General features: G+C 48.4%; 1 protein-coding gene across 7 annotated transcripts in view; it reads right to left on the bottom strand.

Moving 5' to 3' along the window:
* Positions 1-24495, bottom strand: part of SPECC1 (sperm antigen with calponin homology and coiled-coil domains 1) — a 519798-nt gene that overhangs the window by 397963 nt on the left and 97340 nt on the right. For all 7 annotated transcript variants that reach the window (XM_073667990.1, XM_073667989.1, XM_073667993.1 and 4 more), the window contains one exon: positions 10122-10271. In XM_073667990.1, the coding sequence (XP_073524091.1) occupies positions 10122-10268 (147 nt within the window). In that variant the 5' untranslated portion in view covers positions 10269-10271. The remainder of the gene's footprint in view (positions 1-10121; positions 10272-24495) is intronic.

Raw genomic sequence — 24495 nt, 5'->3', positions numbered from 1 at the left:
CATCACATGACTCTGTCGGCCGAAATATGGAAATATTATAGCTCTCAAAATATGGTGATGCCAAAACTAGTCTTTGCAAAAAAAAAGGTTTTTTAGTATGTGACTGCTGTCAATCAAGAAAACCCGATATCAATCTGGTATCGCTGTAATCGCACCGACCCGAAGAATAAAGTAATCTAATCACTTATACCACACGAGGAAAGGCGTAAAAAATAAACTCTAGGGTTAGGGTTGTGCTAGGGGTAAGTGTTGGGCTAGGGGTAAGGGTTGGGCTAGGGGTAAGGGTTGGACTAGGGTTAGGGCTGCGGTTGGGATTTTTTCAGAAGTAAAAAAAAATAAATAATGACGATATGGCGATTAGTGTTGAGCGCAAGTGCTCGCTACTTGAGTTTGCATCGGGTGCTCGGGTATGCACCGAGTATAGCGGGTGCTCGAGTGACATGCTCGAGTCTTCGCTCCATATGTTTCGCAGCGGTTATACAGCCAAAAAAACTTTGTGGGGATTGCCAGCCATGCACGAATGATCCCCGCATGTTTTTTTTTTCCAGATGTCTAACAACCGTGAAACATGCAGGCGGGGACTCGAGCATGTCACTTGAACACCCGCGATACTTGCAGCATACCTGAGTACCCTATGCAAACTCAACGTCTGGGTTCAAAATGTTCACTATACCCCTTGATAAAATTCTTGAGGGGTCTAGTTTCCAAAATGGAGTCACTGTGAGGGGTTTCCACTGTTTAGGCACAACAGGGGCTCTCCAAATGCAAAATGGCGTCCGCTAATTATTCAAGCAAATTTTACATTCAAAAAGTCAAATGGCGCTCCTTCCCTTCCGAACCCTGCCGTGCGCCCATACAGTGGTTTTCACCCACATATGGGGTATCTGCTTACTCAGGAGAAATTGCATGGTGCAATTTCTCCTGTTACTCTTATGAAAATGTAAAATTGTAGGCTGACAAACATTTTTGTTGGAAAAATTTGAAAATTTTATTTTTACGGCTCAATGTTATAAACTTCTGTGAAGCACGTGGGGGTTCCAGGTGCTCAACACACATCTAGATAAGTTCCCTGAGGGGTCTAGTTTCCAAAATGGGGTTACTTGTGGGGGTTTTCCACTGGTTAGGCACATCAGGGGCTCCCCAAACGCAACATGGCGTCCGCTAATTATTTAAGCAAATTTTACATTCAAAAAGTTAAATGGTGCTCCTTCCTTTCCGAATCCTGCCGTGCGCCCGAACAGTGGCTTTCCCCACATATTGGGTTTCGGCGTGCTCAGGAGGAATTGCACAACAAATTTTGGGGTCCATTTTTCCTGATACCCTCGCGAAAATAACAAAATTGGGGTCTAAAGTAACATTTTTGTGAAAAAAGTTAAAAGTTCATTTTTTTCTTCCACATTCCAAAAATTCCTGTGAAGCACCTGAAGGGTTAATAAACTTCTTGAATGTGGTTTTGAGCACCTTGAAGGGTGCAGTTTTTAGAATGGTGTCATTTTGGGGTATTTTCTGTCATAAAGGACCCTCAAAGTCACTTCAAATGTGATGTGGTCTCTAAAAAAATGTTTTTGTAAATTTTGTTGTAAAAATGAGAAATCGCTGGTCAACTTTTAACCCTTATAGCTCCCTCACAAAAAAAAAATTTGGTTCCAAAATTGTGCTGATGTAAAGTAGACCTGTGGGATATGTTATTTATTAACTATTGTAACGGGTCTGGGAAGCGGAACCTCTGAGCTACTATACAAGGGGGCGGTCCTTGTAAGGGAGCGGGTGGCGACCAGGGAAGACGGGCAGGAAGTCACAGCAGGTGACCGGGACAGTCTCTGAGTGAACGGGCTGGAGGTCACGGCAAGTGACCGGGGCAGTCTCTGGATGAACGGGCAGATGGTCACGGCAAGTGACCGGGGCAGTCTCTGAATGAACGGGTGGTCACAGCATGTGACGGCGGAGCCTCCAGGAAGACCAACAGACAGGCGGCAGAAGAGCACTCCCAGGTGAGCGGGCAGAAGTCTCTGGACAGGCGGGTGGTCACAGCACGTGACGGCAGAGCCTCCAGGTAGGCTAGCAGACAGGCAGCAGATGAGCGCTCCCAGGTGAGCGGGCAGGAGTCACTGGACAGGCAGGTGGTCACAGCACGTGACGGCGGAGCCTCCAGGTAGGCTAGCAAGCAGGTAGCAGATGTGTGCTCCCAGGTGAGCAGGCAAGCTGGTCCATAGACAGACTGACAGGAGTTGGAAGGCAGACCGTCGGACCTCAGACTAGCAGGCAGGTAGCAGATAATCAGGCAGGAATAAGACAGCAAGCTGGCAGGAATCTGGCAGGTAACTGGCAACAGGACCTGAGGGCTGAAGCAGAGTAGTGAACAGTGCAACAACATTGCTCGGGCACCTCCATTTTGGAGGAGGTGGCTTATATATGGTGAAGTCCTCCGGCCATTGGCCGGGGACTCCTTAGGACGGCGCGCGCGGCCCCTTTAAGAGGGAGGGAGAGCGCGCGCGCCCTAAGCACAGTGGCCGGGAAGGAGCGCGCGCTGCCAGCAGAGCGGGAGGAGGACGCCGGGCACGGAGCAGAGAGGTGAGGGGAACAGCGCCCCTGCCTAGCAGAGGGCAGGGACGCCGGCGCTACAGTACCCCCCCCTTTAGGCCCCCCCTTTTTTAGGCCAGACAGAAATTTAGCTAGGATAAGAGGGGCATGGATGTTCTCCCGGGGCTCCCACGTTCTCTCCTCAGGACCAAACCCCTTCCAATCTACTAGAAAAAAGGTCTTTCCTCTTACCCTTTTGGTGGCAAGAATGTTCTCTACCTCAAACTCGTCCTCAGCAGAAACCGGAGCAGGAGGCGTACCTGTAGACTTGGAAAAAGAGTTAAGTACCACAGGTTTGAGGAGAGATACATGGAAGGAGTTAGGGATCCGTAAGTTGGCCGGGAGTTTCAATTTATAGGCCACCGGGTTGATCTGACTGATGACCTCCAGAGGACCGATGAACCGAGGCCCTAACTTGTAAGAAGGTATCTTGAGTCGGACATATTTAGATGAGAGCCAGACTTTATCTCCAGGATGAAATTGTGGAGGATCCAGGCATTTTTTGTCAGCGTGTCTTTTCATCCGTTCGGACGACTGAAGGAGTGCGGATCGGGTACTCTCCCAAATGGAGGAAAATTTGCTAACGAGAGATTCCGCAGCCGGGTTGTCCACAGAGGTGGAGACAGGAAAAGGAATCCGAGGATGCTGACCGAAGACTACAAAAAACGGGGATTTGGAGGAGGATTCGCTCTCGTGATTGTTATAAGAGAACTCGGCCCATGGTAGGAGATCCACCCAGTCTGAATGATGGGCATTAACGAAGTGCCGGAGGTAACTGGTCAGGTTCTGATTGATCTGCTCCACTTGACCATTGGACTGTGGGTGGTAAGCGGAAGAGAAGTCCAGGGTGACGTCTAGCAGTTTACAAGTGGCTCTCCAGAAACGTGAGGTGAACTGTACCCCACGATCCGACACGATGTGGAGGGGCAGGCCATGAAGACGGAAGATGTGGCGGATAAAGTCTTTAGCCAGCTCGGGTGCAGACGGGAGGGCTGGCAGGGGAATAAAGTGAGCCATCTTGGAAAAGCGATCAGCGACCACCCAAATGACCGTACAACCGGCGGAGACGGGGAGATCAGTTATGAAGTCCATAGCAATATGCTGCCAGGGGGCAGCAGGCACAGGAAGCGGAAGGAGGCGACCGGCTGGCAGGTGTCTCGGGACTTTGTTGCGGGCGCAGGACACACAGGCAGAAACAAAGTCTATTACGTCCTTGTGCAGGGTAGGCCACCAGTAGTGCCGGGCAATAAGCTGGAGGGTCTTTTTCTGACCGGCGTGGCCAGCTAGTTTAGACGAATGGCCCCAGTGTAGGATCTTCTTCCGATCAGGTACTGAAACAAACGTCTTACCGGGAGGGAGACGATTTAGACTCACGGGAGCCACCTGCATTACTCTGGCGGGATCGATGATATGTTTAGGTTCTTCCTCGAGATCGGACACCAGAAAGGATCGGGACAAGGCGTCTGCTTTGACGTTTTTGTCAGCCGGGCGAAAATGAAGAACAAAATCAAAGCGAGCAAAAAACAAGGACCACCGGGCTTGGCGCGGGTTAAGTCTCTGGGCATGCTGGAGGTAAGCCAAGTTCTTGTGGTCAGTGTAAATTATTACCGGGTGAAGAGCCCCCTCGAGCAGGTAACGCCACTCCTCCAACGCCAGCTTGATGGCCAATAGCTCTCGGTCTCCTATGGAATAGTTGCGCTCAGAAGAGGAGAAGAGTTTGGAGAAGAAGCCACAAGTTACCATTCTCCCGGAAGATGATTTTTGAGTAAGTACCGCTCCGGCTCCAGAGGAGGAGGCGTCAACTTCCAGGAAGAACTGCTTGTTGCCGTCCGGGCGATGCAGCACCGGGGCGGAAGAGAAGGCCTGTTTTAGGGAAAGAAAGGCCTCCTCTGCTTCGAGCGGCCACTCTTTGGGATTAGTACCCTTACGGGTGAGCGCGGAAATTGGGGCAGTCCGGGAAGAGAAGTGTGGTATGAAGAGGCGGTAGTAGTTAGCGAAGCCCAGGAATCGCTGAATGGCCTTCAACCCCTCCGGTCGAGGCCATTTCTCGATGGCAGACAGTTTCTCTGGATCCATTCGTAGGCCGGTCTGAGAAATAATGTAGCCCAAAAACGGAAGCGAGGTCTGCTCAAAGAGGCACTTCTCGTATTTAGCGAAGAGGTGATTCTGCCTGAGCCTGAGCAGGACCTGACGAACGTCCCTCCGGTGAGTCTGGAGATCCGGAGAGAAGACCAAGATGTCGTCCAGGTACACCACTACGCAGGAGTAGAGAAGGTCCCGGAAGATGTCATTGACCAACTCTTGAAAGACGGCAGGAGCGTTACAGAGACCAAAGGGCATTACCAGATATTCATAGTGGCCGTCCCGGGTGTTGAATGCCGTCTTCCATTCATCCCCTTGACGGATACGGACCAGGTTGTACGCCCCACGGAGGTCCAGTTTGGTGAAGATTCTAGCCCCCCTCAGACGATCAAATAACTCTGGAATGAGCGGAAGGGGGTACTTATTCTTCACCGTGATCTGGTTAAGGCCTCTATAGTCTATACAGGGACGGAGAGAGCCGTCCTTCTTTTTGACGAAAAAGAAGCCTGATCCCGCCGGGGAGGTAGATTTCCGGATGAATCCCCTGGCCAGATTCTCCTCAATATATTCGGACATCGACCGGGTCTCAGCAGCGGATAATGGATAAATACGCCCACGGGGAGGAGTAGTACCAGGTAACAGGTCGATAGGGCAGTCGTATGGTCTATGAGGGGGTAGTGTCTCTGCTTCCTTTTTATTAAAGACATCAGCATAAGACCAATAAGGAATCGGAAGTCCAGGTAGATTAGCTGGGGTAGGAGAAGGACGGACGGGATGGACGGGAACCAGACAGGTCTTATGGCAGTCCTGTCCCCAGCGAAGGACTTCTCCGGTCTGCCAGTCAAGCACGGGTGCATGTCTCTGGAGCCAAGGTAGGCCTAGCAAGAGGGCATGGGAGAGTCCAGGCAGAACATGAAAGGAGATACTCTCAGAATGCAGCATTCCCACCTGCAGAGTAATGGATTCGGTGATGAGTTGGATGGGGCGTGGTAAGAGACCCCCATCCACGGCAGCAACAGACAAGGGTACAGCCAGAGGTTTGGTGGGGATGCGGTATTTCACTACCAGGGACTGTGAAATAAGATTCCCGGCTGCTCCAGAGTCAAGTTGGGCTAGTTCGAAATAACGGTTCTCCCCGCAGACGATTGAGACTGACAACAGCAGAGATGGAGAGGATTTATTCTTGTCTAGGTCGACCTCTCTGAGCGAACCTAGACACAGGCGTTTCCCGACCTCTCCGGGCAGGTACGGATCCGGTGCTCCTTACTGCCACAGTAGAAGCAGCTCCCCTCGGCACGGCGTAAGTCCTGACGAGTTTTGACCATCTTGGTCTGGTCGACCTGCATAGGCTCAGGAGAGTGTACCTGGATAGAGACAGAGGGAGTGACGGGTTTCTGAAAAGTAGGAGCTAGACGTGGTAACCTCCTCTCACGGGTGACCTCTTTGGCACGCTCCTGGAACCGTAGGTCAATCCGGGTGGCAAGAGTTATTAGGTCATCGAGAGTGGTAGGGATGTCCCGACCGGCAAGTTCATCTTTAATACGGCCGGACAGACCCTCCCAGAAGACGGATACCAGAGCGTCGTTATCCCAGGCCAGCTCCGAGGCAAGGGTACGGAACCGTATGGCATATTGGCCCACGGTGAGACTTCCCTGACGGAGGCGTAGCAGTGATGATGCGGATGAGGTCTTCCGTCCGGGTTCGTCGAAGACTTTCCGGAAAGCCGTGAGAAAAGCAGGCAGGTTGGACACCAGGGGGTCTCCTCTCTCCCATAGAGGATTTAGCCAGGCCAGGGCCTCCCCGGTGAGATGGGACATGATAAATGCAATTTTGGCTCGGTCGGAGTTAAACTGGTGGGACAATAGTTCAAAGTGCAGGGTGCACTGATTTATGAAGCCCCGAGCCTGGGCGGAGTCGCCTCCGAAGCGAGGAGGTGCAGAAAGCCGGGGTCCGGGGTAGGATACCATGGTATTAGTGGGCAGCGGAGCTGCCGGATTGCGAGACATGGCACTGGCGGAGGTTGCTGGTGGAGCAGTCAGAGTGTCCAGGCGAGTATTGACATTCCGCAGGTGACCCAGGATGGACTCCTGTTGGGACCTTTGACGGGACAGTTCATGACACAGGTCCGAGAGCGAGGGAGCTTGGGTGCCACCGGGTTCCATGGCCCGAGCAAACTGTAACGGGTCTGGGAGGCGGAACCTCTGAGCTACTATACAAGGGGGCGGTCCTTGTAAGGGAGCGGGTGGCGACCAGGGAAGACGGGCAGGAAGTCACAGCAGGTGACCGGGACAGTCTCTGAGTGAACGGGCTGGAGGTCACGGCAAGTGACCGGGGCAGTCTCTGAATGAACGGGTGGTCACAGCATGTGACGGCGGAGCCTCCAGGAAGACCAACAGACAGGCGGCAGAAGAGCGCTCCCAGGTGAGCGGGCAGAAGTCTCTGGACAGGCGGGTGGTCACAGCACGTGACGGCAGAGCCTCCAGGTAGGCTAGCAGACAGGCAGCAGATGAGCGCTCCCAGGTGAGCGGGCAGGAGTCACTGGACAGGCAGGTGGTCACAGCACGTGACGGCGGAGCCTCCAGGTAGGCTAGCAAGCAGGTAGCAGATGTGTGCTCCCAGGTGAGCAGGCAAGCTGGTCCATAGACAGACTGACAGGAGTTGGAAGGCAGACCGTCGGACCTCAGACTAGCAGGCAGGTAGCAGATAATCAGGCAGGAATAAGACAGCAAGCTGTCAGGAATCTGGCAGGTAACTGGCAACGGGACCTGAGGGCTGAAGCAGAGTAGTGAACAGTGCAACAACATTGCTCGGGCACCTCCATTTTGGAGGAGGTGCCTTATATATGGTGAAGTCCTCCGGCCATTGGCCGGGGACTCCTTAGGACGGCGCGCGCGGCCCCTTTAAGAGGGAGGGAGAGCGCGCGCGCGCGCCCTAAGCACAGTGGCCGGGAAGGAGCGCACGCTGCCAGCAGAGCGGGAGGAGGACGCCGGGCACGGAGCAGAGAGGTGAGGGGAACAGCGCCCCTGCCTAGCAGAGGGCAGGGACGCCGGCGCTACAACTATTTTGTGTGATATATCTCTCTGATTTAAGGGCATGAAAATTCAAAGTTAGAAAATTGCTAAATTTTCGCCAAATCTCCATTTTTTTCACAAATAAACACAAGTGATATCGAAGAAATTTTACCACAATCATGAATTACAATATGTCACGAAAAAACATTCTCAGAGTCAGTGGAATCCGTTGAAGCGTTCCAGAGTAATTACTTCATAAAGTGACAGTGGTCAATATTGTAAAAATTGGCCTGGTCATTAACGTGCAAACCACCTTGGGGGGTAAAGGGTTTAAGATCTCTACAATGATCAATGACTCAGTAGTCCTATTCCTGACTGCAGTTTCCGAGCAGCTGGACATATAACATGGACGACGATCGTATCGCAGTGCACAAACTGGCTGGCAGCTCTCCTGACCTGAGCGTGACAGTTGCATAGAAATAATCACTGCCAAGCACAGGCCAGTCTGTGCACTGCAATGCAATTGTCGACAGTGTTGTACGGTCGTCTAACTACGCCCTTATGGTCGTGCACAGGTTAAGTATTTGCAGCAGAAATTTCTGCATCTCTCGGCAAGAAAAACGCTGCGTAAAATAGGCAAATTGTGTCTTCAGAGAGGAAGAGGACTAGAACTCTAGTGCCACCTATTGGAAGTAGCAATCCTAAAAGTCAATAGTGACCCTTTAACAAGCCTTATCACATGACTTAGGATAAAAGCCAGAACCAGAAACTCAATTTGCAGACACTGTTTCAGGGCACTGCCCCTCATAAGTGAAAAGTGTGAGTTCTGGTTTGGCTGGGTGAGAGGCGTCAGATCGGTATCTAAGGGGTAACAAAGGGGTCAATATTGACTTTTAGGATCGCTACTTCCTGTAGGTGACACTAGAGTTCTAGTTCTCTTTCTCTTCAAAGAGACAATTTGCATATTTCCCAGAGGAGCATTGCGACTTTAAAAGTCTCTTCACCTTGACATGCTTAACATGTCACTCTCCGCCTAAAATAGGTGCATTTTTGTCAAGTTGTTGCAGAATTTTCCCTACTTATTAGTCTTTGTTAATATGTTGCTTTTTTTGCTGCAGCCAATACATGATCTCTTGGCATTAAAAAAACAGCTGCCAAAACGCAGGTTTCGTTGCGTTTTTCGTGGATCTCAAAGTTCAGCTTTGCTTACACCTTGCAAGCATGAACAATACAAGGAATTAGGCCCGCAATGCAATATTGACGTATGTGAAACCATAAAACATTTTTTGAAAAAAGGACAATTTGATCAAATTATTTAGGGGAAAGTTTTCTCATGTCTGAAAAAAATCGTGACTATTCTGAACAAAAAAGCTGGAATCATGCATGCAGTGCAGCCATGAACTAAGGTTACATGAGTTCATGAAAAAATACACAATTGCAAATGTAAAAACTGAGGGGAGAAGTTGAATTGGTAAAGCATGGAGTTGGTAGGGCTTTGTTTACTTTCACACATTGGTAGGGAACTGAGTTGGTAGGGCATTGTTTACTTTAACACGTCACTAATTTAATTAAACTGTTCTAATACTATTAGCTGCTGTCATGTGAGGAAACCAATTCATTATGGTTTACACTTGGGAGGGGGGAAATCACAACAGCGTTTTTGCTGTTTTTTCTTGTTTTCTTTGGGTGAAAAAATGCAGTAAAAACGCTGAAAGAATTGACATGCTGCAGATTTAAATTTGCGGCAAATCTGCAAGGAAAAAATAAGCATTGTGTGGATGAGATCTCATCACTTTGCTGGCACTAGGAGATCATTTAGGTTTTGCAAGAGATCTGCACAAAAACAAAATGAGACAAAACTGGAACGTGTGCACAGACTCTTATGGCATTTACCAATTGCTTCTCTGCATTAAAACGGACCTGGACTGCTGTCCTTTTTCAGTCAGTCATTGTGTTGATTAAAACACAAATACACAATTTTACTGTTGTTGATTTCAGGATTAGATGTAGGCGCTCAGAGAATAGCGGGTGGGGAATTTATTAAGAGACACTTTTTTTTTTTTGCGCTAATCCTTATAACAAGCCTGTAAAATGCATTTAATTTATTGCTGTGTAGAAAATCAAATGTAGGCCATCCAATGCAGTGGTGTAAATCTGCACTATAGTTTATGCCAATTTCTGGGGCAAATTATAATAAATCTGTCACTGTGTGGCTCACCCCTTCCGCTAAGCTAGCGCATCTTTATCACATTTATCACCACTTTTGGAAAGAGGTTACTTTGGTACTACGCTTGGGCATTTGGGGTACAAATAATTGTCAGACAGGTGCACATTTCGATAGCATCAAAGACGTCACTAGAATATTTCAGCAATTATCAACTGCTAGGGTTAATGTAATATGATGAAGAGCTGATTAGTGTAGATACAATATTTCATCATTAATCTTACCTTACTTAGCCGGGACTCAAATGCAAGTGAATTAGTTGATCTAGACGTTCTCATCCCGAAGGCAATAGTTGGAATGGCTTTTGCTCTCTCTGTCCCATGGTTTCCTTGCTTGTTCTGTGCATTTATGGACCGTGCAGAACTCTTCATACCCTACGGATACAAAAATTCAGAAACAACAACATTTAGATTACCCATGGGTGTATTCCACAAATACTAATGATATACTATACAGCACGGTATATAATCCATTGTTAACAAGAAAATATTATATATATTTTTTTTATATAATTTATTTTTAACAGTCCAAAGGAAGCACTATAAACAGCAAAATAGGTGAGGGAGTTACAGAGCTTCTCCATCAGGTCTCCGGACTTACGTCAATCAGTTAGTGATAAATTAAAAAAAAAATGCATTTTCTTAAACTGTCAATTTCTCGATTCTTTATAAAATAAATAAAAAAACTTGAAGATTTCACAAAATCAGAAGACAGAATTCAAGAAATGATACAAGCAACCCGTGTGATGTGTACACAACTTGTACAAAAAGCTGGGTCCTTACCCAGTGAACCCACTTTAAAGAGAACCTGTCAGCAGGTTTTTAGGAATGGAAGTAGCGCTATGGTGTCATAGGTGCTTGCCCCCCCCATTAATATGTTACCTACTATTTTTTTTTATAGAGATCTGATGTGCAGTTCATGAAAAATCTAAAATAAAAGCAAAGCCACAAAAGGAATTAAACCGCTCCCCCCCCCAAAAAAAAATATTCAAAAGTTAACACAACACAAAAAGGGCAACAGTAGTCACCTGCTCCGGTCGCAGAGACTACTGCAGCAAAGCAGGATGCAGCAAACCCCCTCAAAGATGGAGGCAACACATGTGCAAAATACTGATCACTCACAACCTACCATACATGGAGGCGGTGATGGCTTAGTATTAAGATTGCACATAAAAAAGGCTTGTATAGGGCGCAGGTCACACACAGGTAGTATATCTGGCTTACAACCTATTAGTGATGTCCATACTCAGGGCCGGCTCCAGGTTTTTGTGGGCCCTGGGCGAAAGAGTCTCAGTGGGCCCATTTAACACATACCACGATTCATGATGCACAGATACCGCAGAGAAATATATATATATAGTATAATGCCGAAGATTTCACTTCTTACATTACATGACCGATATCTATTGTAAATTCTACAATAGCTCAGAAACCGGAGAATCGCTCCATACAGAACAGTGGCCCCCATAAAATGCAGCATACAGGATACTGGCCCCCATATAACGCTCCATGCAGGATACTGGCCCCACATAACGCTCCATACAGAATACTGGCCCCCATGAAATGGTCCATACAGAATACTGGCCCCCATAAAATGCTCCATACAGGATACTGGCCCCAATATAACACTCCATACAGGATACTGGCCCCCATATAATGCTCCATACAGGATACTGGCCCCCATATAACGCTCCATGCAGGCTGTGCCCCCACATAATGCTCCATGCAGGCTGTTCCCCCCACATAATGCCTCATGCAGACTGTTCCCCCCACATAATGCCCCACGCAGGCTGTTCCCCGTTATAATGCCGCATGCAGGATGTCACCCCCCCTTATAGTGCCCCATGCAAGATGTCACTTCCCCCCCCTTTTAATGCCCCATGCAAGATGTCACTTTCCCCCCCTTTAATGCCCCATGCAGGATGTCACCCCACCTCCCTTATAATGCCCCATGCAGTATGTCACTCCCCCCCTTTTTAATGCCCCATGCAGGATGTCACACCCCCCTCCATTATAATGCCCAATGCCTCCATACATTAAAAAAAAAAAATCAAATACTCACCTCACTTCTCACCTGCTGTCGCTGCTCTGGACTCCTCAGCGTCGCTGGCGTCTTCCCGCTCTGCGCTGTGACGGCTCAGGAGAGAGCCGCGCCCTCTGACCTGCGACGTCACAGTCAGAGGACGCGGAAGAGACCGGAGCTGCTGCGGAGGCACGGGGAGAGGTAAGTATTGTGCCGGGGCCTTGAGCAAGCGGGGGGGAGCGGGCGCTGACCCCGCTCTCCTCCGCTCACGGGTTCCATAGCGCGGCGGGGTGCCCGACGGTGAGTGGGCCCCCCCCGCCTGCTCAGGGCCCCGGCACTTTCCCGGGTGCGCTGGGTGCTGAAGCCGGCCCTGTCCATATTTATTAGATTAAGCAGGCTGCCCAGCAATATATAAGTGCACCCCATCGGGTCAGACACTTTGTGGCATCCTGTTAGTGCATTAGTTTCTGTGACCTGGGCAGGTAAGTACTTTTGTCTTTTTTGTGCTATGTTAACTTTTGAATTTTTGGGGGAATTTTAGGGCTACATTCTCACGATGAGCTGTAGATGCTGCAGAATTTCTGTATCTATTATATAAATTGGGTTACTAGTGGTTTTTCATTGCGCTTATTTTTTTTTTTTATTGCGTTTTTTACTTTTTTTTGCGTGTTAGTGTGTCATGCTTGCAATAAACCTGCTTTGTTTTTGATACTTTGGAATTTGGCTTTGACAAAAGTTTGACATACTTAGGTGCGGATTTCAGCATTTTTATGCGTTTCCGCCGCGCATGTGCGTTTTTTACCTGCAGATTTTCTGTATCTAATGCAAGTCTATGGGGAAAATCCGCACAGAAAACTCAGCGTACTCACACTAGAATTTGGCATTTTGTGGATTTGACACACGCACCGCAGGTGAGTTTACACTGAGCAAAAAAAGAAACAAAAAAGGGCATGAGATTTCTATAAATCCCATCAACTTTCTGGAACTGTAAGACGCTGTGTTGACGCAGCAAAGATACGAAGCGTCAAAAAAATGCACCAAAAGCTCCACGTACTAATAACATAATGACTCGCCCCCTGGGCCGTGGGGTACCCGGAACCGGGCTTCTGTGCGATGCTGGGGGTAGTAGTGGCAACCCGATCCCGTGGCTCAGGGTGGTCAGACCAAATGCTGTGGCAGTCTATTTGTAGAGCTATGAATGTCCGACTACGCCACCCGTGGATTGCGGTCAGGGATGACCGCCGCTGCAAGGCAGAGCGCTGAGGCTGGTGTTGGTGTGCAGCACAGGGATAGGATAACTCCCCACGGGAAGAGTGTAGCCTCAGGGCAGCGTATGTGAATGCTGGGGGTGATAGTGCAGGCCGCAATAGTAAGAGTTCAGAGTCCGCTTCAAACAGTCCAGGGTCTTTATTGTAGGTATTACTACTGACCCAACAGGAGTACCGGGCAGGAATGGGCCTGGGTGTCTGAGAGCATTCGGGCGAGCCCCACTGGTCAGGGTGAGTGTGTAGGCCTACCGTTCTCTCTCTGCTCTTACTGACTATCCCCCTTTTCGTGGTGTAATAGCCCACGTCCCTGAGCTGGCCGTGTACTTCGCCTGTATGGCTTGCGACTCGGGCCTTGTGTACCTTTTGCTTCTCCTTGCTGTACTGGTCCCTCTGTGTGGCGGAGCCTCCAGGCTTCTTAGGCCAAGGAACCTGAAATCCCTCGCGGGTTGGTTCTCTGCTGCCGGGCTTGCAACCCTGACAGCCTCGGACCCCAATGTCCGGTTGTGTGCCTCTCTCAACTAGGACCGGCTCTCGTCGCCTCTGTCCCTGGCTCGCAGTCTCTCCTCTGCCTCATGGACTCCTCAGCTGCTGCTGACCTGTCCCTCCTCTCTGAGAACCCTTCTGGACACGTCAGAAGTGGGTTCTGGTCTCTCTAACCCTGCCCCAGTTCCAGCTTTTATAGGGGCAGCCTGCTCCCCCTACTGGCCTGGGACAGGAGGTGCTGCATGCTAATGGTCCCTGACCAGGGAACCTCCCTCCTGCTCTCAGACACAGCCTTTAATATTTGTGGCATCCAGGCCTGGGGTAACACAATAATTTCTCCATTTTCTCTGTGCGCATATATTGGACTGCACTCTGATGACATCTGAGTGCAGTACGATGTTTCACACGCACCCAGAGACTTGAATGGGTGAGTGCGATCCGATTCTCGGATTCACTTGTAGCATACTGCGATTCTTTTCTCACGCCGATCCGTCATGCGAAAAAAAAAAATCGCAGATCTGCACTGCCCCATAGTATAACATTGGTCGGAGTGCTCTCCGATAAATCCTCACATAGCACTTGGCTGTGTTATACTCTCATGTATGTGAGCCCTAACCTGTATTTTATTAATTTAAACCTCTACACTTTCTGGGGTTTACGGTCCAGTAGTGGTCCCAAAATACTGGCATAAAAAAAGTTACAAATTTTGCCTGTATTTTTCGGGCTTCATAACGGTGGCATGCCTTGTCTCTATGGTAGATACACTACTGTGGAAAAAGGCTGTCAAGTTGGGATAGCCCCAATATACCAATGCCCAATCATGTGCATTGTATGCATTTATAGTTTACAGCAGATATGGTCTTTGACTATATACAGCGACCATGTAATGTCCTGATGGAAGAATTGCACAATATAATGACTTTGGTCCTGCATCCTGTTAACCCTCCGTCACATACAATATCGGTTCTAACTCTGAAATACAAACATTTCAAAACTCCCGCCAAATAGTCCCCAGTTCGACTCTGTCAAAAAACTCTACAAAGAAAATTTATGGAAACAAACTTAATTTTAAGGTACCTTAACCCCTTAACAACATCTGACGCACTAATACGCGTCTGTGCCCTGGGACTTAAGAGCCAGACCCATATTAGTACAGGCTGTGCGGGCGCGATCGCCGCCGGGTGTCAGCTGATTGTCACAGCTGACACCCGATACTATGTGCAGGGAGCGGTCCTGCACCGCTCCCAGCACATTAACCCCCGCGATGCTGCGATCGAAGTTGATCGCAGCATTGCGGGGGCAAGGGGAGGTGATCGCAGATACTCACCTCCTCTTCCGGCTTCCAGCGCTGTCTGCAAAGGCTTCCCGGGTGTTGCCATGACGACCCGATGTCGTCATGACAACATCCGGGTCACCAGACAGCAGGAAGATTGTTTGGACATGCGCAGTGCATCTCCAAACAATCTTCTCCCTTTCCAGCGCTGACAGCCTGCATGGCACAGGGATGGTGCTGCATTCCTGTGCCATGCAGGCGATCAGAATAAAAAAAGTGAAAGTCCCACAGTGGGACAAAGTAAAAAAGTATATAAACTTTCAGAAAGTGGAAAAAAAAATAAAAAAATTGCAAAAATATAAAAAAAAAATAAAAAAAATAATCCACCAAAAATAAAAATATAATGTACCCATCAATAAATATTATTATAAAAAAAAAAAAAACAATAAAAGTACACATATTTGGTATCGCCGCGTCCGGAACAACCTGACCTATAAAACTGTCCCACTAGTTAACCCCTTCAGTGAACACGGTAAAAAAAAAAAAATGCTTTATCATCATACCGCCAAATAAAAAATGGAATAACACGCGATCAAAAAGACAAATATAAATAAAAATGGTACCGCTGAAAACATCATCTCGTCCCGCAAAAAACAAGCTGACATACAGCTCCATCAGCCGAAAAATAAAAAAGTTATAGCTCTCAGAATAAAGCTATGCTAAAAAATAATTTTTTCTATAAAATTGCTTTTATTATGTAAAAGTGCAAAACATAGAAAAACAATATAAATGTGGCACCGCTGTAAACGTACTGACCCGAAGAATAAAGCTGCCTTATCAATTTTACCACACGCGGAAGAGAATAAAAAAAAAAACAATTCCTGAATTATTGATTTTTGTTTATTCTGCCTCCCAAAAATCGGAATAGAAAGTGATCAAAAAATGTCACGTGCCTGAAAATGGCACCAATAACAACGTCAACTCATCCCGCAAAAAACGAGCCGTCACATGACTGTCTGCCAAAATCTGGAAAAATTATAGCTCTCAAAATATGGCGATGCAAAAACTAGATTTACAAAAAATGCGTCTTTTAGTGTGTGACAGCTGTCAGTCATAAAAACCCCATATGATTCTGGTATTGCTGTAATCACACCGACCCGAAGAATAAAGTCGTCTAATCACTTATACCGCACGAGGAACGGCGTCAAAAATAAACTCTTGGGTTAGGATTGGGCTAGGGTTAGGGCTGGGTTTGGGGTTGGGGTTGTGCTAGGGTTAGGGTTGTGCTAGGGTTAGGGTTGTGCTAGGGTTAGGGTTGTGCTAGGGTTAGGGTTGTGCTACGGTTAGGGTTGTGCTACGGTTAGGGTTGTGCTACGGTTAGGGTTGTGCTACGGTTAGGGCTGGGGTTGGTGTTAGGGTTGTGATGGGGTTGGGATTTTTTTCAAAAGTAAGAAAAAAAGATGACGATATGGCGACTAGTGTTGAGAGCAAGTGCTCGCTACTTGAGTTTGCATCGGGTGCTCTGGTATGCATTGAGTATCGTGGGTATTTGAGTGACATGCTCGAGTCTCTGCCCCATATGCTTCGCGGCCAAAAAAAACTTTACGGGGATTGCCTGCCATGCACGAGCGATCCCCGCATGTTTTTTTTTGGGTGTCTAATAACCGTGAAACATGCGGAGCAGGGACTCGAGCATGTCACTCGAGCACACGCTGTACATGGTGCATACCTGATTACCCGATGCAAACTCAAGTAGCGAGCACTTGCGCTCAAGACTAATGCCAACTTATTCAATATGATGACCTAATGTAAACAAATTCTGTGTCGTACCTCTGGGTTCAAAATGTTCACTATACACCTTAATAAAATCCTTGAGGGGTATAGTTTCCAAAATGGGGTCACTTGTGGGGGAGCTCCACTGTTTAGGCACATCACGGGCTCTCCAAATGCGACATGGTGTCCGCTAACAAATTGAATGGAAAATCGGCTCAAATTGTTAGCGGACGCCATGTTGCGTTTGGAGAGTCCCTGTGTGCCCAAACATTGGAGCTCCCCCACAAGTGACCCCATTTTGGAAACTAGACCCCCCAAGGCACCTATCTAGATGCATAGTGAGCACTTGGAGCCCCCAGGTGCTTCACAAATTGATTCAGAAAAATGAAAAAGTGTTTTTTTTTTCACTTTTTCATTTTTACGAATCAATTTGTGAAGCACCTGGGGGTTCCAAGTGCTCACTATGCATCTAGATAGGTGCCTTGGGGGGTGTAGTTTCCAAAATGGGGTCACTTGTGGGGGAGCTCCAATGTTTGGGCACACAGGGACTCTCCAAATGCAACATGGTGTCCGCTAACAATTTGAGCCGACAATTTGTTAGCGGATACCATGTTGCATTTGGAGAGTCCCTGTGTGCCCAAACATTGGAGCTCCCCCACAAGTGACCCCATTTTGGAAACTAGACCCCCCAAGGCACCTATCTAGATGCATAGTGAGCACTTGGAACCCCTAGGTGCTTCACAAATTGATTCGTAAAAATGAAAAAATGAAAAAAAAAACACTTTTTCATTTTTACGAATCAATTTGTGAAGCATCTGGGGGTTCCAAGTGCTCACTATGCATCTAGATAGGTGCCTTGGGGGGTCTAGTTTCCAAAATGGGGTCACTTGTGGGGGAGCTCCAATGTTTGGGCACACAGGGGCTCTCCAAACAAAACATGGCGTCCGCTAATTATTCAAGCAAATTTTACAATCAAAAAGTCAAATGGCGCTCCTTCCCTTCTGAGCCCTGCCGTGCGCCCAAACAGTGTTTTTTCCCCACATATTGGGTATCTGCGTGCCCAGGGGAAATTGCACAACAAATTTTGGGGTCCATTTTTTCTTGTTACCCCTGTGAAAATAAAAAAAATTGGGTCTAAAGTAACATTTCTGTGAAAAAAGTTAAATGTTCATTTTTTTCTTCCACATTCAAAAAATTCCTGTGAAGCACCTGAAGGGTTAATAAAGTTCTTGAATGTGGTTTTGAGCACCTTGAGGGGTGCAGTTTTTAGAATGGTGTCACTTTTGGGTATTTTCTGTCATAAAGACCTCTCAAAGTGACTTCAAATGTGATGTGGTCCCTAAAAAAATGGTTTTGTAAATTTTGTTGGAAAAATGAGAAATCGCTGGTCAACTTTTAACCCTTATAGCTCCCTGACAAAAAAAAAATTTGGTTCCAAAATTGTGCTGATGTAAAGTAGACATGTGGGAAATGTTATTTATTAACTCTTTTGTGTGACATATCTCTCTGATTTAAGGGCATAAACATTCAAATTTTGAAAATTGCTACTCAGCCCCTGGAACCTTAGTCAACGACATTAGCCCATTCCTTAGGGACCTACCATTTGTCACTGTCACTGACTTCATCAGCTCACCTTTCCGGGTCATAACCTTGTCAGAGCTCCCCCGCTCCCAGCGGTCAGTTGTAACCTTGTCAGGTCTCCCCCGCTCCCAGCGGTCAGTCATAATCTTGTCAGACCTCCCCCGCTCCCAGCGGTCAGTCGTAACCTTGTCAGGTCTCCCCCGCTCCCAGCGGTCAGTCATACAGCGGTGTGTGACTCACATGCCCTGGTATCTAAGGTCCGGTTCGATTCCGTAATGTCCGGTCCTCTATTGGGTCGTTTGTATGGGCTGCTCAAACCTGAGTTACTGGAGGTTTCACTACCTCTAAACCCACGCCCACTACTCTCAGGACATCTTGAAAGGTCCCTAACTCCAGCTATAGCTGTTCTGTTATTTAGGGGGGCCTTTCTCTGTCTGGTCTCATAATTTCTAGACGGCTGCCATCTTCTGTTACTCAGATGATGCTGTCTATCCACTCGCAGTCTAGCGAGATTCAACTGTTCTACCTCTCGCAGGTAGGTCACTCGGTACTCCAACAGCATGTGCATATATTCCAGGCTTTCTTCTGTTCCTACAGCGGAGAATGATACCATGCCGTCTTCGTCTGGTATCCAGTCCTGACGATCACGTGGACTGCTTACTTTCACCACACCAGACTTCTTGACCATCATCTGCATGGCTCGACCATTTCTCCCAACGAGCTTCCTCACCAGAACATGAGGCACCCGGATGACCTCTTCACGCATACTGTGAGCTTTCCTCATCAACTCCAGTTGTCTAACGGCTTGTTCCGTCTTCAACCGGAGAAACCGCTTCGTGCGAATACATCGCCAGTGCATGTCACTTAGGATAGCCACCCTCTTCACTGTGACTTCGGTCGTGGACAGGACCACCAGCTGTTTAGCTTCTGAGGTCAAGTACACCTTACAGGCTCCCACGGCCTTCTTAAACTCCTCATGCACGGACTCACTGGTGCATTCTTCCCTCAAATCCTCGGGTATATCTACGAGGCACTTGTACCGAGACGTTTCGGTCTCACCAGTGGTTTCCAGATGATCAACCAGCTCAGGTTTCAGGGACAACTGACCTACAGCTTCTTCACCCTGTATGCTTTCCCTGAGTTGACTCACAGCTACAACTTCACGAATTTCCGTCTTGACCACTTCCATCTTATATTTATCTGTGGTTAACACTCTCTTAGCTCTCCTCAGGTCGACCTTCTCTTGGTATAAGGGAGTGAGTGCAACGTGTTCGCCCTTTTTCTTCTCCAAGCAGGCCTCGTTCACTGAGTTATACTTTGTCAGGCGACTTTTGAGCCCGGAAACTTCTCCCTCTCGCTCCGCCACTCGCCTCTCAGCGGCCAGTCTCTGAAGCTCTTCCTGCTTCCAATGGGTTTGTAGTGACTCCTTAAGCTCCTTGATCTCGGCTCCTACATCCACCAAATCATCCGAGCTCACATCACTGGAGGAGGTATCTGCTTCATACCTCCCATCACCAGCGGCCAACTCCTGGCCCTGGTCTGTGGCTTCTCCGATAGACTCCTCCATCTTTTTCCGCTCAGCTTCCATCTTGCTGACTGTTTCCTTAAGGCACGTCACCGCCCTCTGGAGAGTATCACAGAACATCTGTAGCTCCTTCACCTGAGCTTCCAGACCTAGGGTCTTCCTGCGGAGATCACCATTTTCATCACGGGTGTCCTGCAGGGTGGTCTCAACCACTTGGCGCACGTGCTCTGCACCCGCCTTATCCTCCTCTAGTTTTACTTTAACTTTGAGGAGATCCTCATAATCTCTCCTACGTTGTTGCAGTTCCTTACCCAACTTTTCATCGCACGCCTTCTTGGAGTCACACAGTTTCTGGTGGAACTGTTCGCGCAGTCATTCTAGGTTTTGTTCACGCCCAGCAACTTCATGCTGCAGCGCCTCTTTGAGGGCAGACAGCTCTAACTGTACCAGGGAGAAGCGATCTTTCATCTCACATAACTCATCTTCACACACCGCTTTGTCAATCTCTAATTGAAAAACCTCCTCCTTGATTTTGCGGCGGTCCTCCTTAATTCCGTAGAACATTTCCTTCCACTGGTTAATTTCCCCGTGGCTTTGCTCCACGTCTCGCTGCCAGTTCCTCATAAGCTGGTGTATTTTCTGCTGTTCAGACTCCAGGTTCAACTGGTCTGAGGACACGTTCCCCAGGTTTTCACATAATTGCTGCACGTCACTCTGACCCTGCTGGCCGATAGGCTCCAGCTCTTGGTTACGACTGGCCGCCTCCTCTTTCAGGGCTGTCAGATCCTTCTGACTCGGAAATGTACCGGAGGTTGCTACTGGCAACGTCACCTCCTCTTCTACCTCTAATGGAGGATCCACCCTTGAAGCAAAGGCACACAGTACTACATTCTCTTTATTTTCATTTTCAGCCAAGTCTACAGGAGCAACCTTTTTGTGGCCCTTGTGCCGTCTACGAGATGGGGATTTTCTCACCTCATCTAGCCCCTCCTGACTGACCTCTCCTTCTACTTTCATAGTGTCACCGTCAGCTACGGGGTCTGTGTCACTCCCCATGGTGTTGTGGACTAACAGGTCACCTCCCACTTTGATGTCACCCCCTTCTACTGGAGCTATCCCATTATCAACAGTCACATTGTCATTTTTAGGAGGTACCAACCCACCACCAGTAATTTTTTTTGATTTTCTATCCTCCACGCTGTTTTGAACAACCGCCCCTTTTTAGACTCCGCCCCCTTTTTAACAACCACACCGGCAGGGGAATTTTTACAAGAAAAATCAATAATAGTCTTAGGACTCAGTTCACAACAGCTCTTACCACCTCCCCGGGCACTCTGGGACAACACTGGCGCCCCTGGAGAGTTCATAGAATGGTCCACTGCCGCCATTCCATATGGTGCCCACCGCTCCTGTGGTTTCTGCACCATGTCCAGTTTCATGTCCAGTAGACGTTTCTCAAATATCTGCTCCGGTTTTAACAGGCACTTTAATCGCTCTAATCGCTCAATAGCTTCAGACTCGGTTGCTGCTCCTTTCACAGCCATTTTTATCTGCTCCTGCATTTCCTCAGGACACTATTCACACACCGCTCTCCCCGGCTCTCCCCGGAAAAATCTTCGTGGCCCAGCCGAGCCACAGCAAAACCGGATTTGAGTGCGACGACAACCTTCGCAACCCCGCCGAGTTGCAGCCAGATGCTTTAAACTTCGTGAGCCCCGCCGAGCCACAGCAAACCAGGTTTGAGTGCGAAGCCAATCTTCGCAACCCCACCGAGTTGAGTTGCAGCCAGATGCTTTAATCCACACTCGTCGTCCTGTGCCGTTGCCCCTAGCAACCGGGTTGTCATTGCCGCTAGCAACCGGGCTGCAGTTGCCTGCATTCTCCACCATATGTAAGGCAGCACTAGTCATCATAATGGGGGATACTTGCTTCGCTGGGTAAATCAAAGCACACGTGCAATGTCTTTCCGGTATTTCACAATGCTGCAGTTTATTGCACTTCATAAACCACAGTTCACTGGGTCCAACTCAGTGGCACGCCGACACACAAATATATAATATTCACGAGCCAAGTGACACACCGGCCCACTTGCTCCAGGTACAGCCTTCAGCAAGGTAATAACATAGCAATGTCCATATTAATGTCCATATAACACAGGGTATTACCTTTGCCGGGTTTAGCTGTCTCAGTCCATTACTCCGCCACCACTGTGGCTTTGCGGCTTCCCAGGTAGGGGTCTCCAGCCGGCGTTCCCTCAAAGGCCACTGACGTCCACACAGGATCCAGGCTTTGCCTTTCAGGCTGCCAGGCTTCACTCGGCCTCACTAGGCCTCTCACAAACGGTGTCCCACACACACGGAGCACCGCCCCTTTTTTAGACTCCGCCCCCGTTTTTAACAACCACACCGGCAGGGGAATTTTTACAAGAAAAATCAATAATAGTCTTAGGACTCAGTTCACAACAGCTCTTACCACCTCCCCGGGCACTCTGGGACAACACTGGCGCCCCCGGAGAGTTCATAGAATGGTCCACTGCCACCATTCCATATGGTGCCCACAGCTCCTATGGTTCCTGCACCATGTCCTGTAAAAGTTTCTCAAATACCTGCTGTGAGTCCTGTCGCTGTTTCTCAAATGCCTGCTGTGAGTCCTGTCGCTGTTTCTCAAATACCTGCTGTGAGTCCTGTCGCTGTTTCTCAAATGCCTGCTGCTGCGACTCCACCAGGCATTTCAAAAGCTCAACAGCTTCAGACTCATTTGCGGCTCCTTTCACAGCCATCTTTATCAGCTCCTGCAATTCTTCAGGACACTCCATTATGCCGAAGAGCGATTGCACACGGTCATCTAACTCCTTCTCCCTTCCGTCTGGAGATACTGCACCATTCATGGCCATTGCTGTACACATTAGACACTTTACACCGCTCTCCCCGAAAATTTTCGTGGCCCCGGTGAGCCACAGCAAAACCGGATTTGAGTGCGACGACAACCTTCGCAACCCCGCCGAGTTGCAGCCCGATGGTTTAAACTTCGTGAGCCCCGCAGAGCCACAGCAAACCAGGTTTGAGTGCGACAATAATCTTCGCAACCCCACCGAGTTGCAGCCAGATGCTTTAATCCACACTCGTCCTGTGCCGTTGCTCCTAGCAACCGGGCTGCCGTTGCCTCAAGCAACCAGACTGCAGTTGCCCCTAGCAACCGGACTACAGTTGCCCCTAGCAACCGGGTTGTCGTTGCCGCTAGCAACCGGGCTGCAGTTGCCCGCATTCTCCACCATATGTAAGGCAGCACTAGTCATCATAATGGGAGTACTCGCTGCACCGGGTCAATTAATGCATACCAGCAATGTCTTTCCAGTATTTCACAATGCTGCAGTTTATTGCACTTCATAAACCACAGTTCACACATATAATGTCCACGAACCCAAGTGGCAGACCGGCCCACTTGGCCCAGGTTACAGCCTTCAGCAAGGTAATACTTTAGCAATGTCCATACAAGTGTCCATATAACAAAGTGTATTACCTTTGCCGGGTTTAGTTGCTGCTGCAGTCCTTTTAATCCGCCACCACTGTGGCTTTAAGGCTTTCCCAGGTGGGGGTCTCTAGCCATCGTCCCGTCTAAGGCTACTGGAATGTTTCACTCACACACATCCAGTCGGCGCCTTTCCGGACTCTTCACCAAGCCGCTACCTTCCAAGGCCACTGGCATCTACACAAGATCCAGCCTCGACCTTTCAGGCTGCCAGGCTTCACTGTATCACGGTGTCCCACACACACGGGGAACAGGCCTCACGCCCAACACACCGAACACACCTGTCTCCCATCAAGCAGGGTTTATATATGCATCCCGTGCACACACACACATACTGACAGGACCTTGTTGATGTCACAGTCATGTGATCAGACAGACATTCTGTGCGCGCAGGACCTGTGCTATGTCACAGTCATGTGACCAGTCACCTGAGGGGGAAGGTACATGGTCAGGTAAAACACATCCTGGACCATTACCGTAATGCCAGCAAGTCGCTGCATTACAACACATATTCAATCAGAATTAGATCCTGAAGTTTCCCCAGAAAAATTACACTTGCAGAGCAAAGAGCAAGAATTACACATCATTTTTGCATGTGTCAGGCAGATTGCATTATGACATTTGTGATATTCATAATTAGAAAGCCTTCTGATTCCGCTTTCCGTGGTGCAGGTGGTGCATCTCCTTCTTTTGGGAGGTGGTGCAGGTGGTGAATTTTCACTATCATCTTCTGGGCGGAATCTTTTGAGCTGAACTTGAAGGCGAGAAGGGATAACGATTGTTTTCATACTCAATTTTTTCAGATAGAATCGTCTACGGAGTGGTTCAAGCTTGTTTTCAAGGTAAAGGACTTGTGAATTTATACCACCCAAATTCAACATAGCAAAAAATATGACCATTGGCCAGCGTTTGGTGTTTCTGCCGACGTTGAAAGTTGAGCACATCTGATCAGCTGTATCAACACCCCCTTTGGTTGCATTATAAAATGTAATTATCTCCGGGTTTTTTTGTGCCTCAGTCCCAGGATCGATGGCATCATCATCATGAAGTGTTGATAGAAGAAGTACAATTTTTTTTGCTTGTGGTACATAGGAAACCAAAACCTTTCCATTATGGAATGCAAACATACTGCTGTACTGTTGTCT

The sequence above is a fragment of the Phyllobates terribilis genome, unplaced genomic scaffold (assembly GCF_046119375.1).
Source record: "Phyllobates terribilis strain yellow unplaced genomic scaffold, ASM4611937v1 Scaffold_2__4_contigs__length_985480577, whole genome shotgun sequence".
Lineage (NCBI taxonomy): Eukaryota > Metazoa > Chordata > Amphibia > Anura > Dendrobatidae > Phyllobates > Phyllobates terribilis.
Note: the sequence above shows the minus strand (reverse complement) of the source record. Positions and strands in the feature narration are given on the sequence as shown.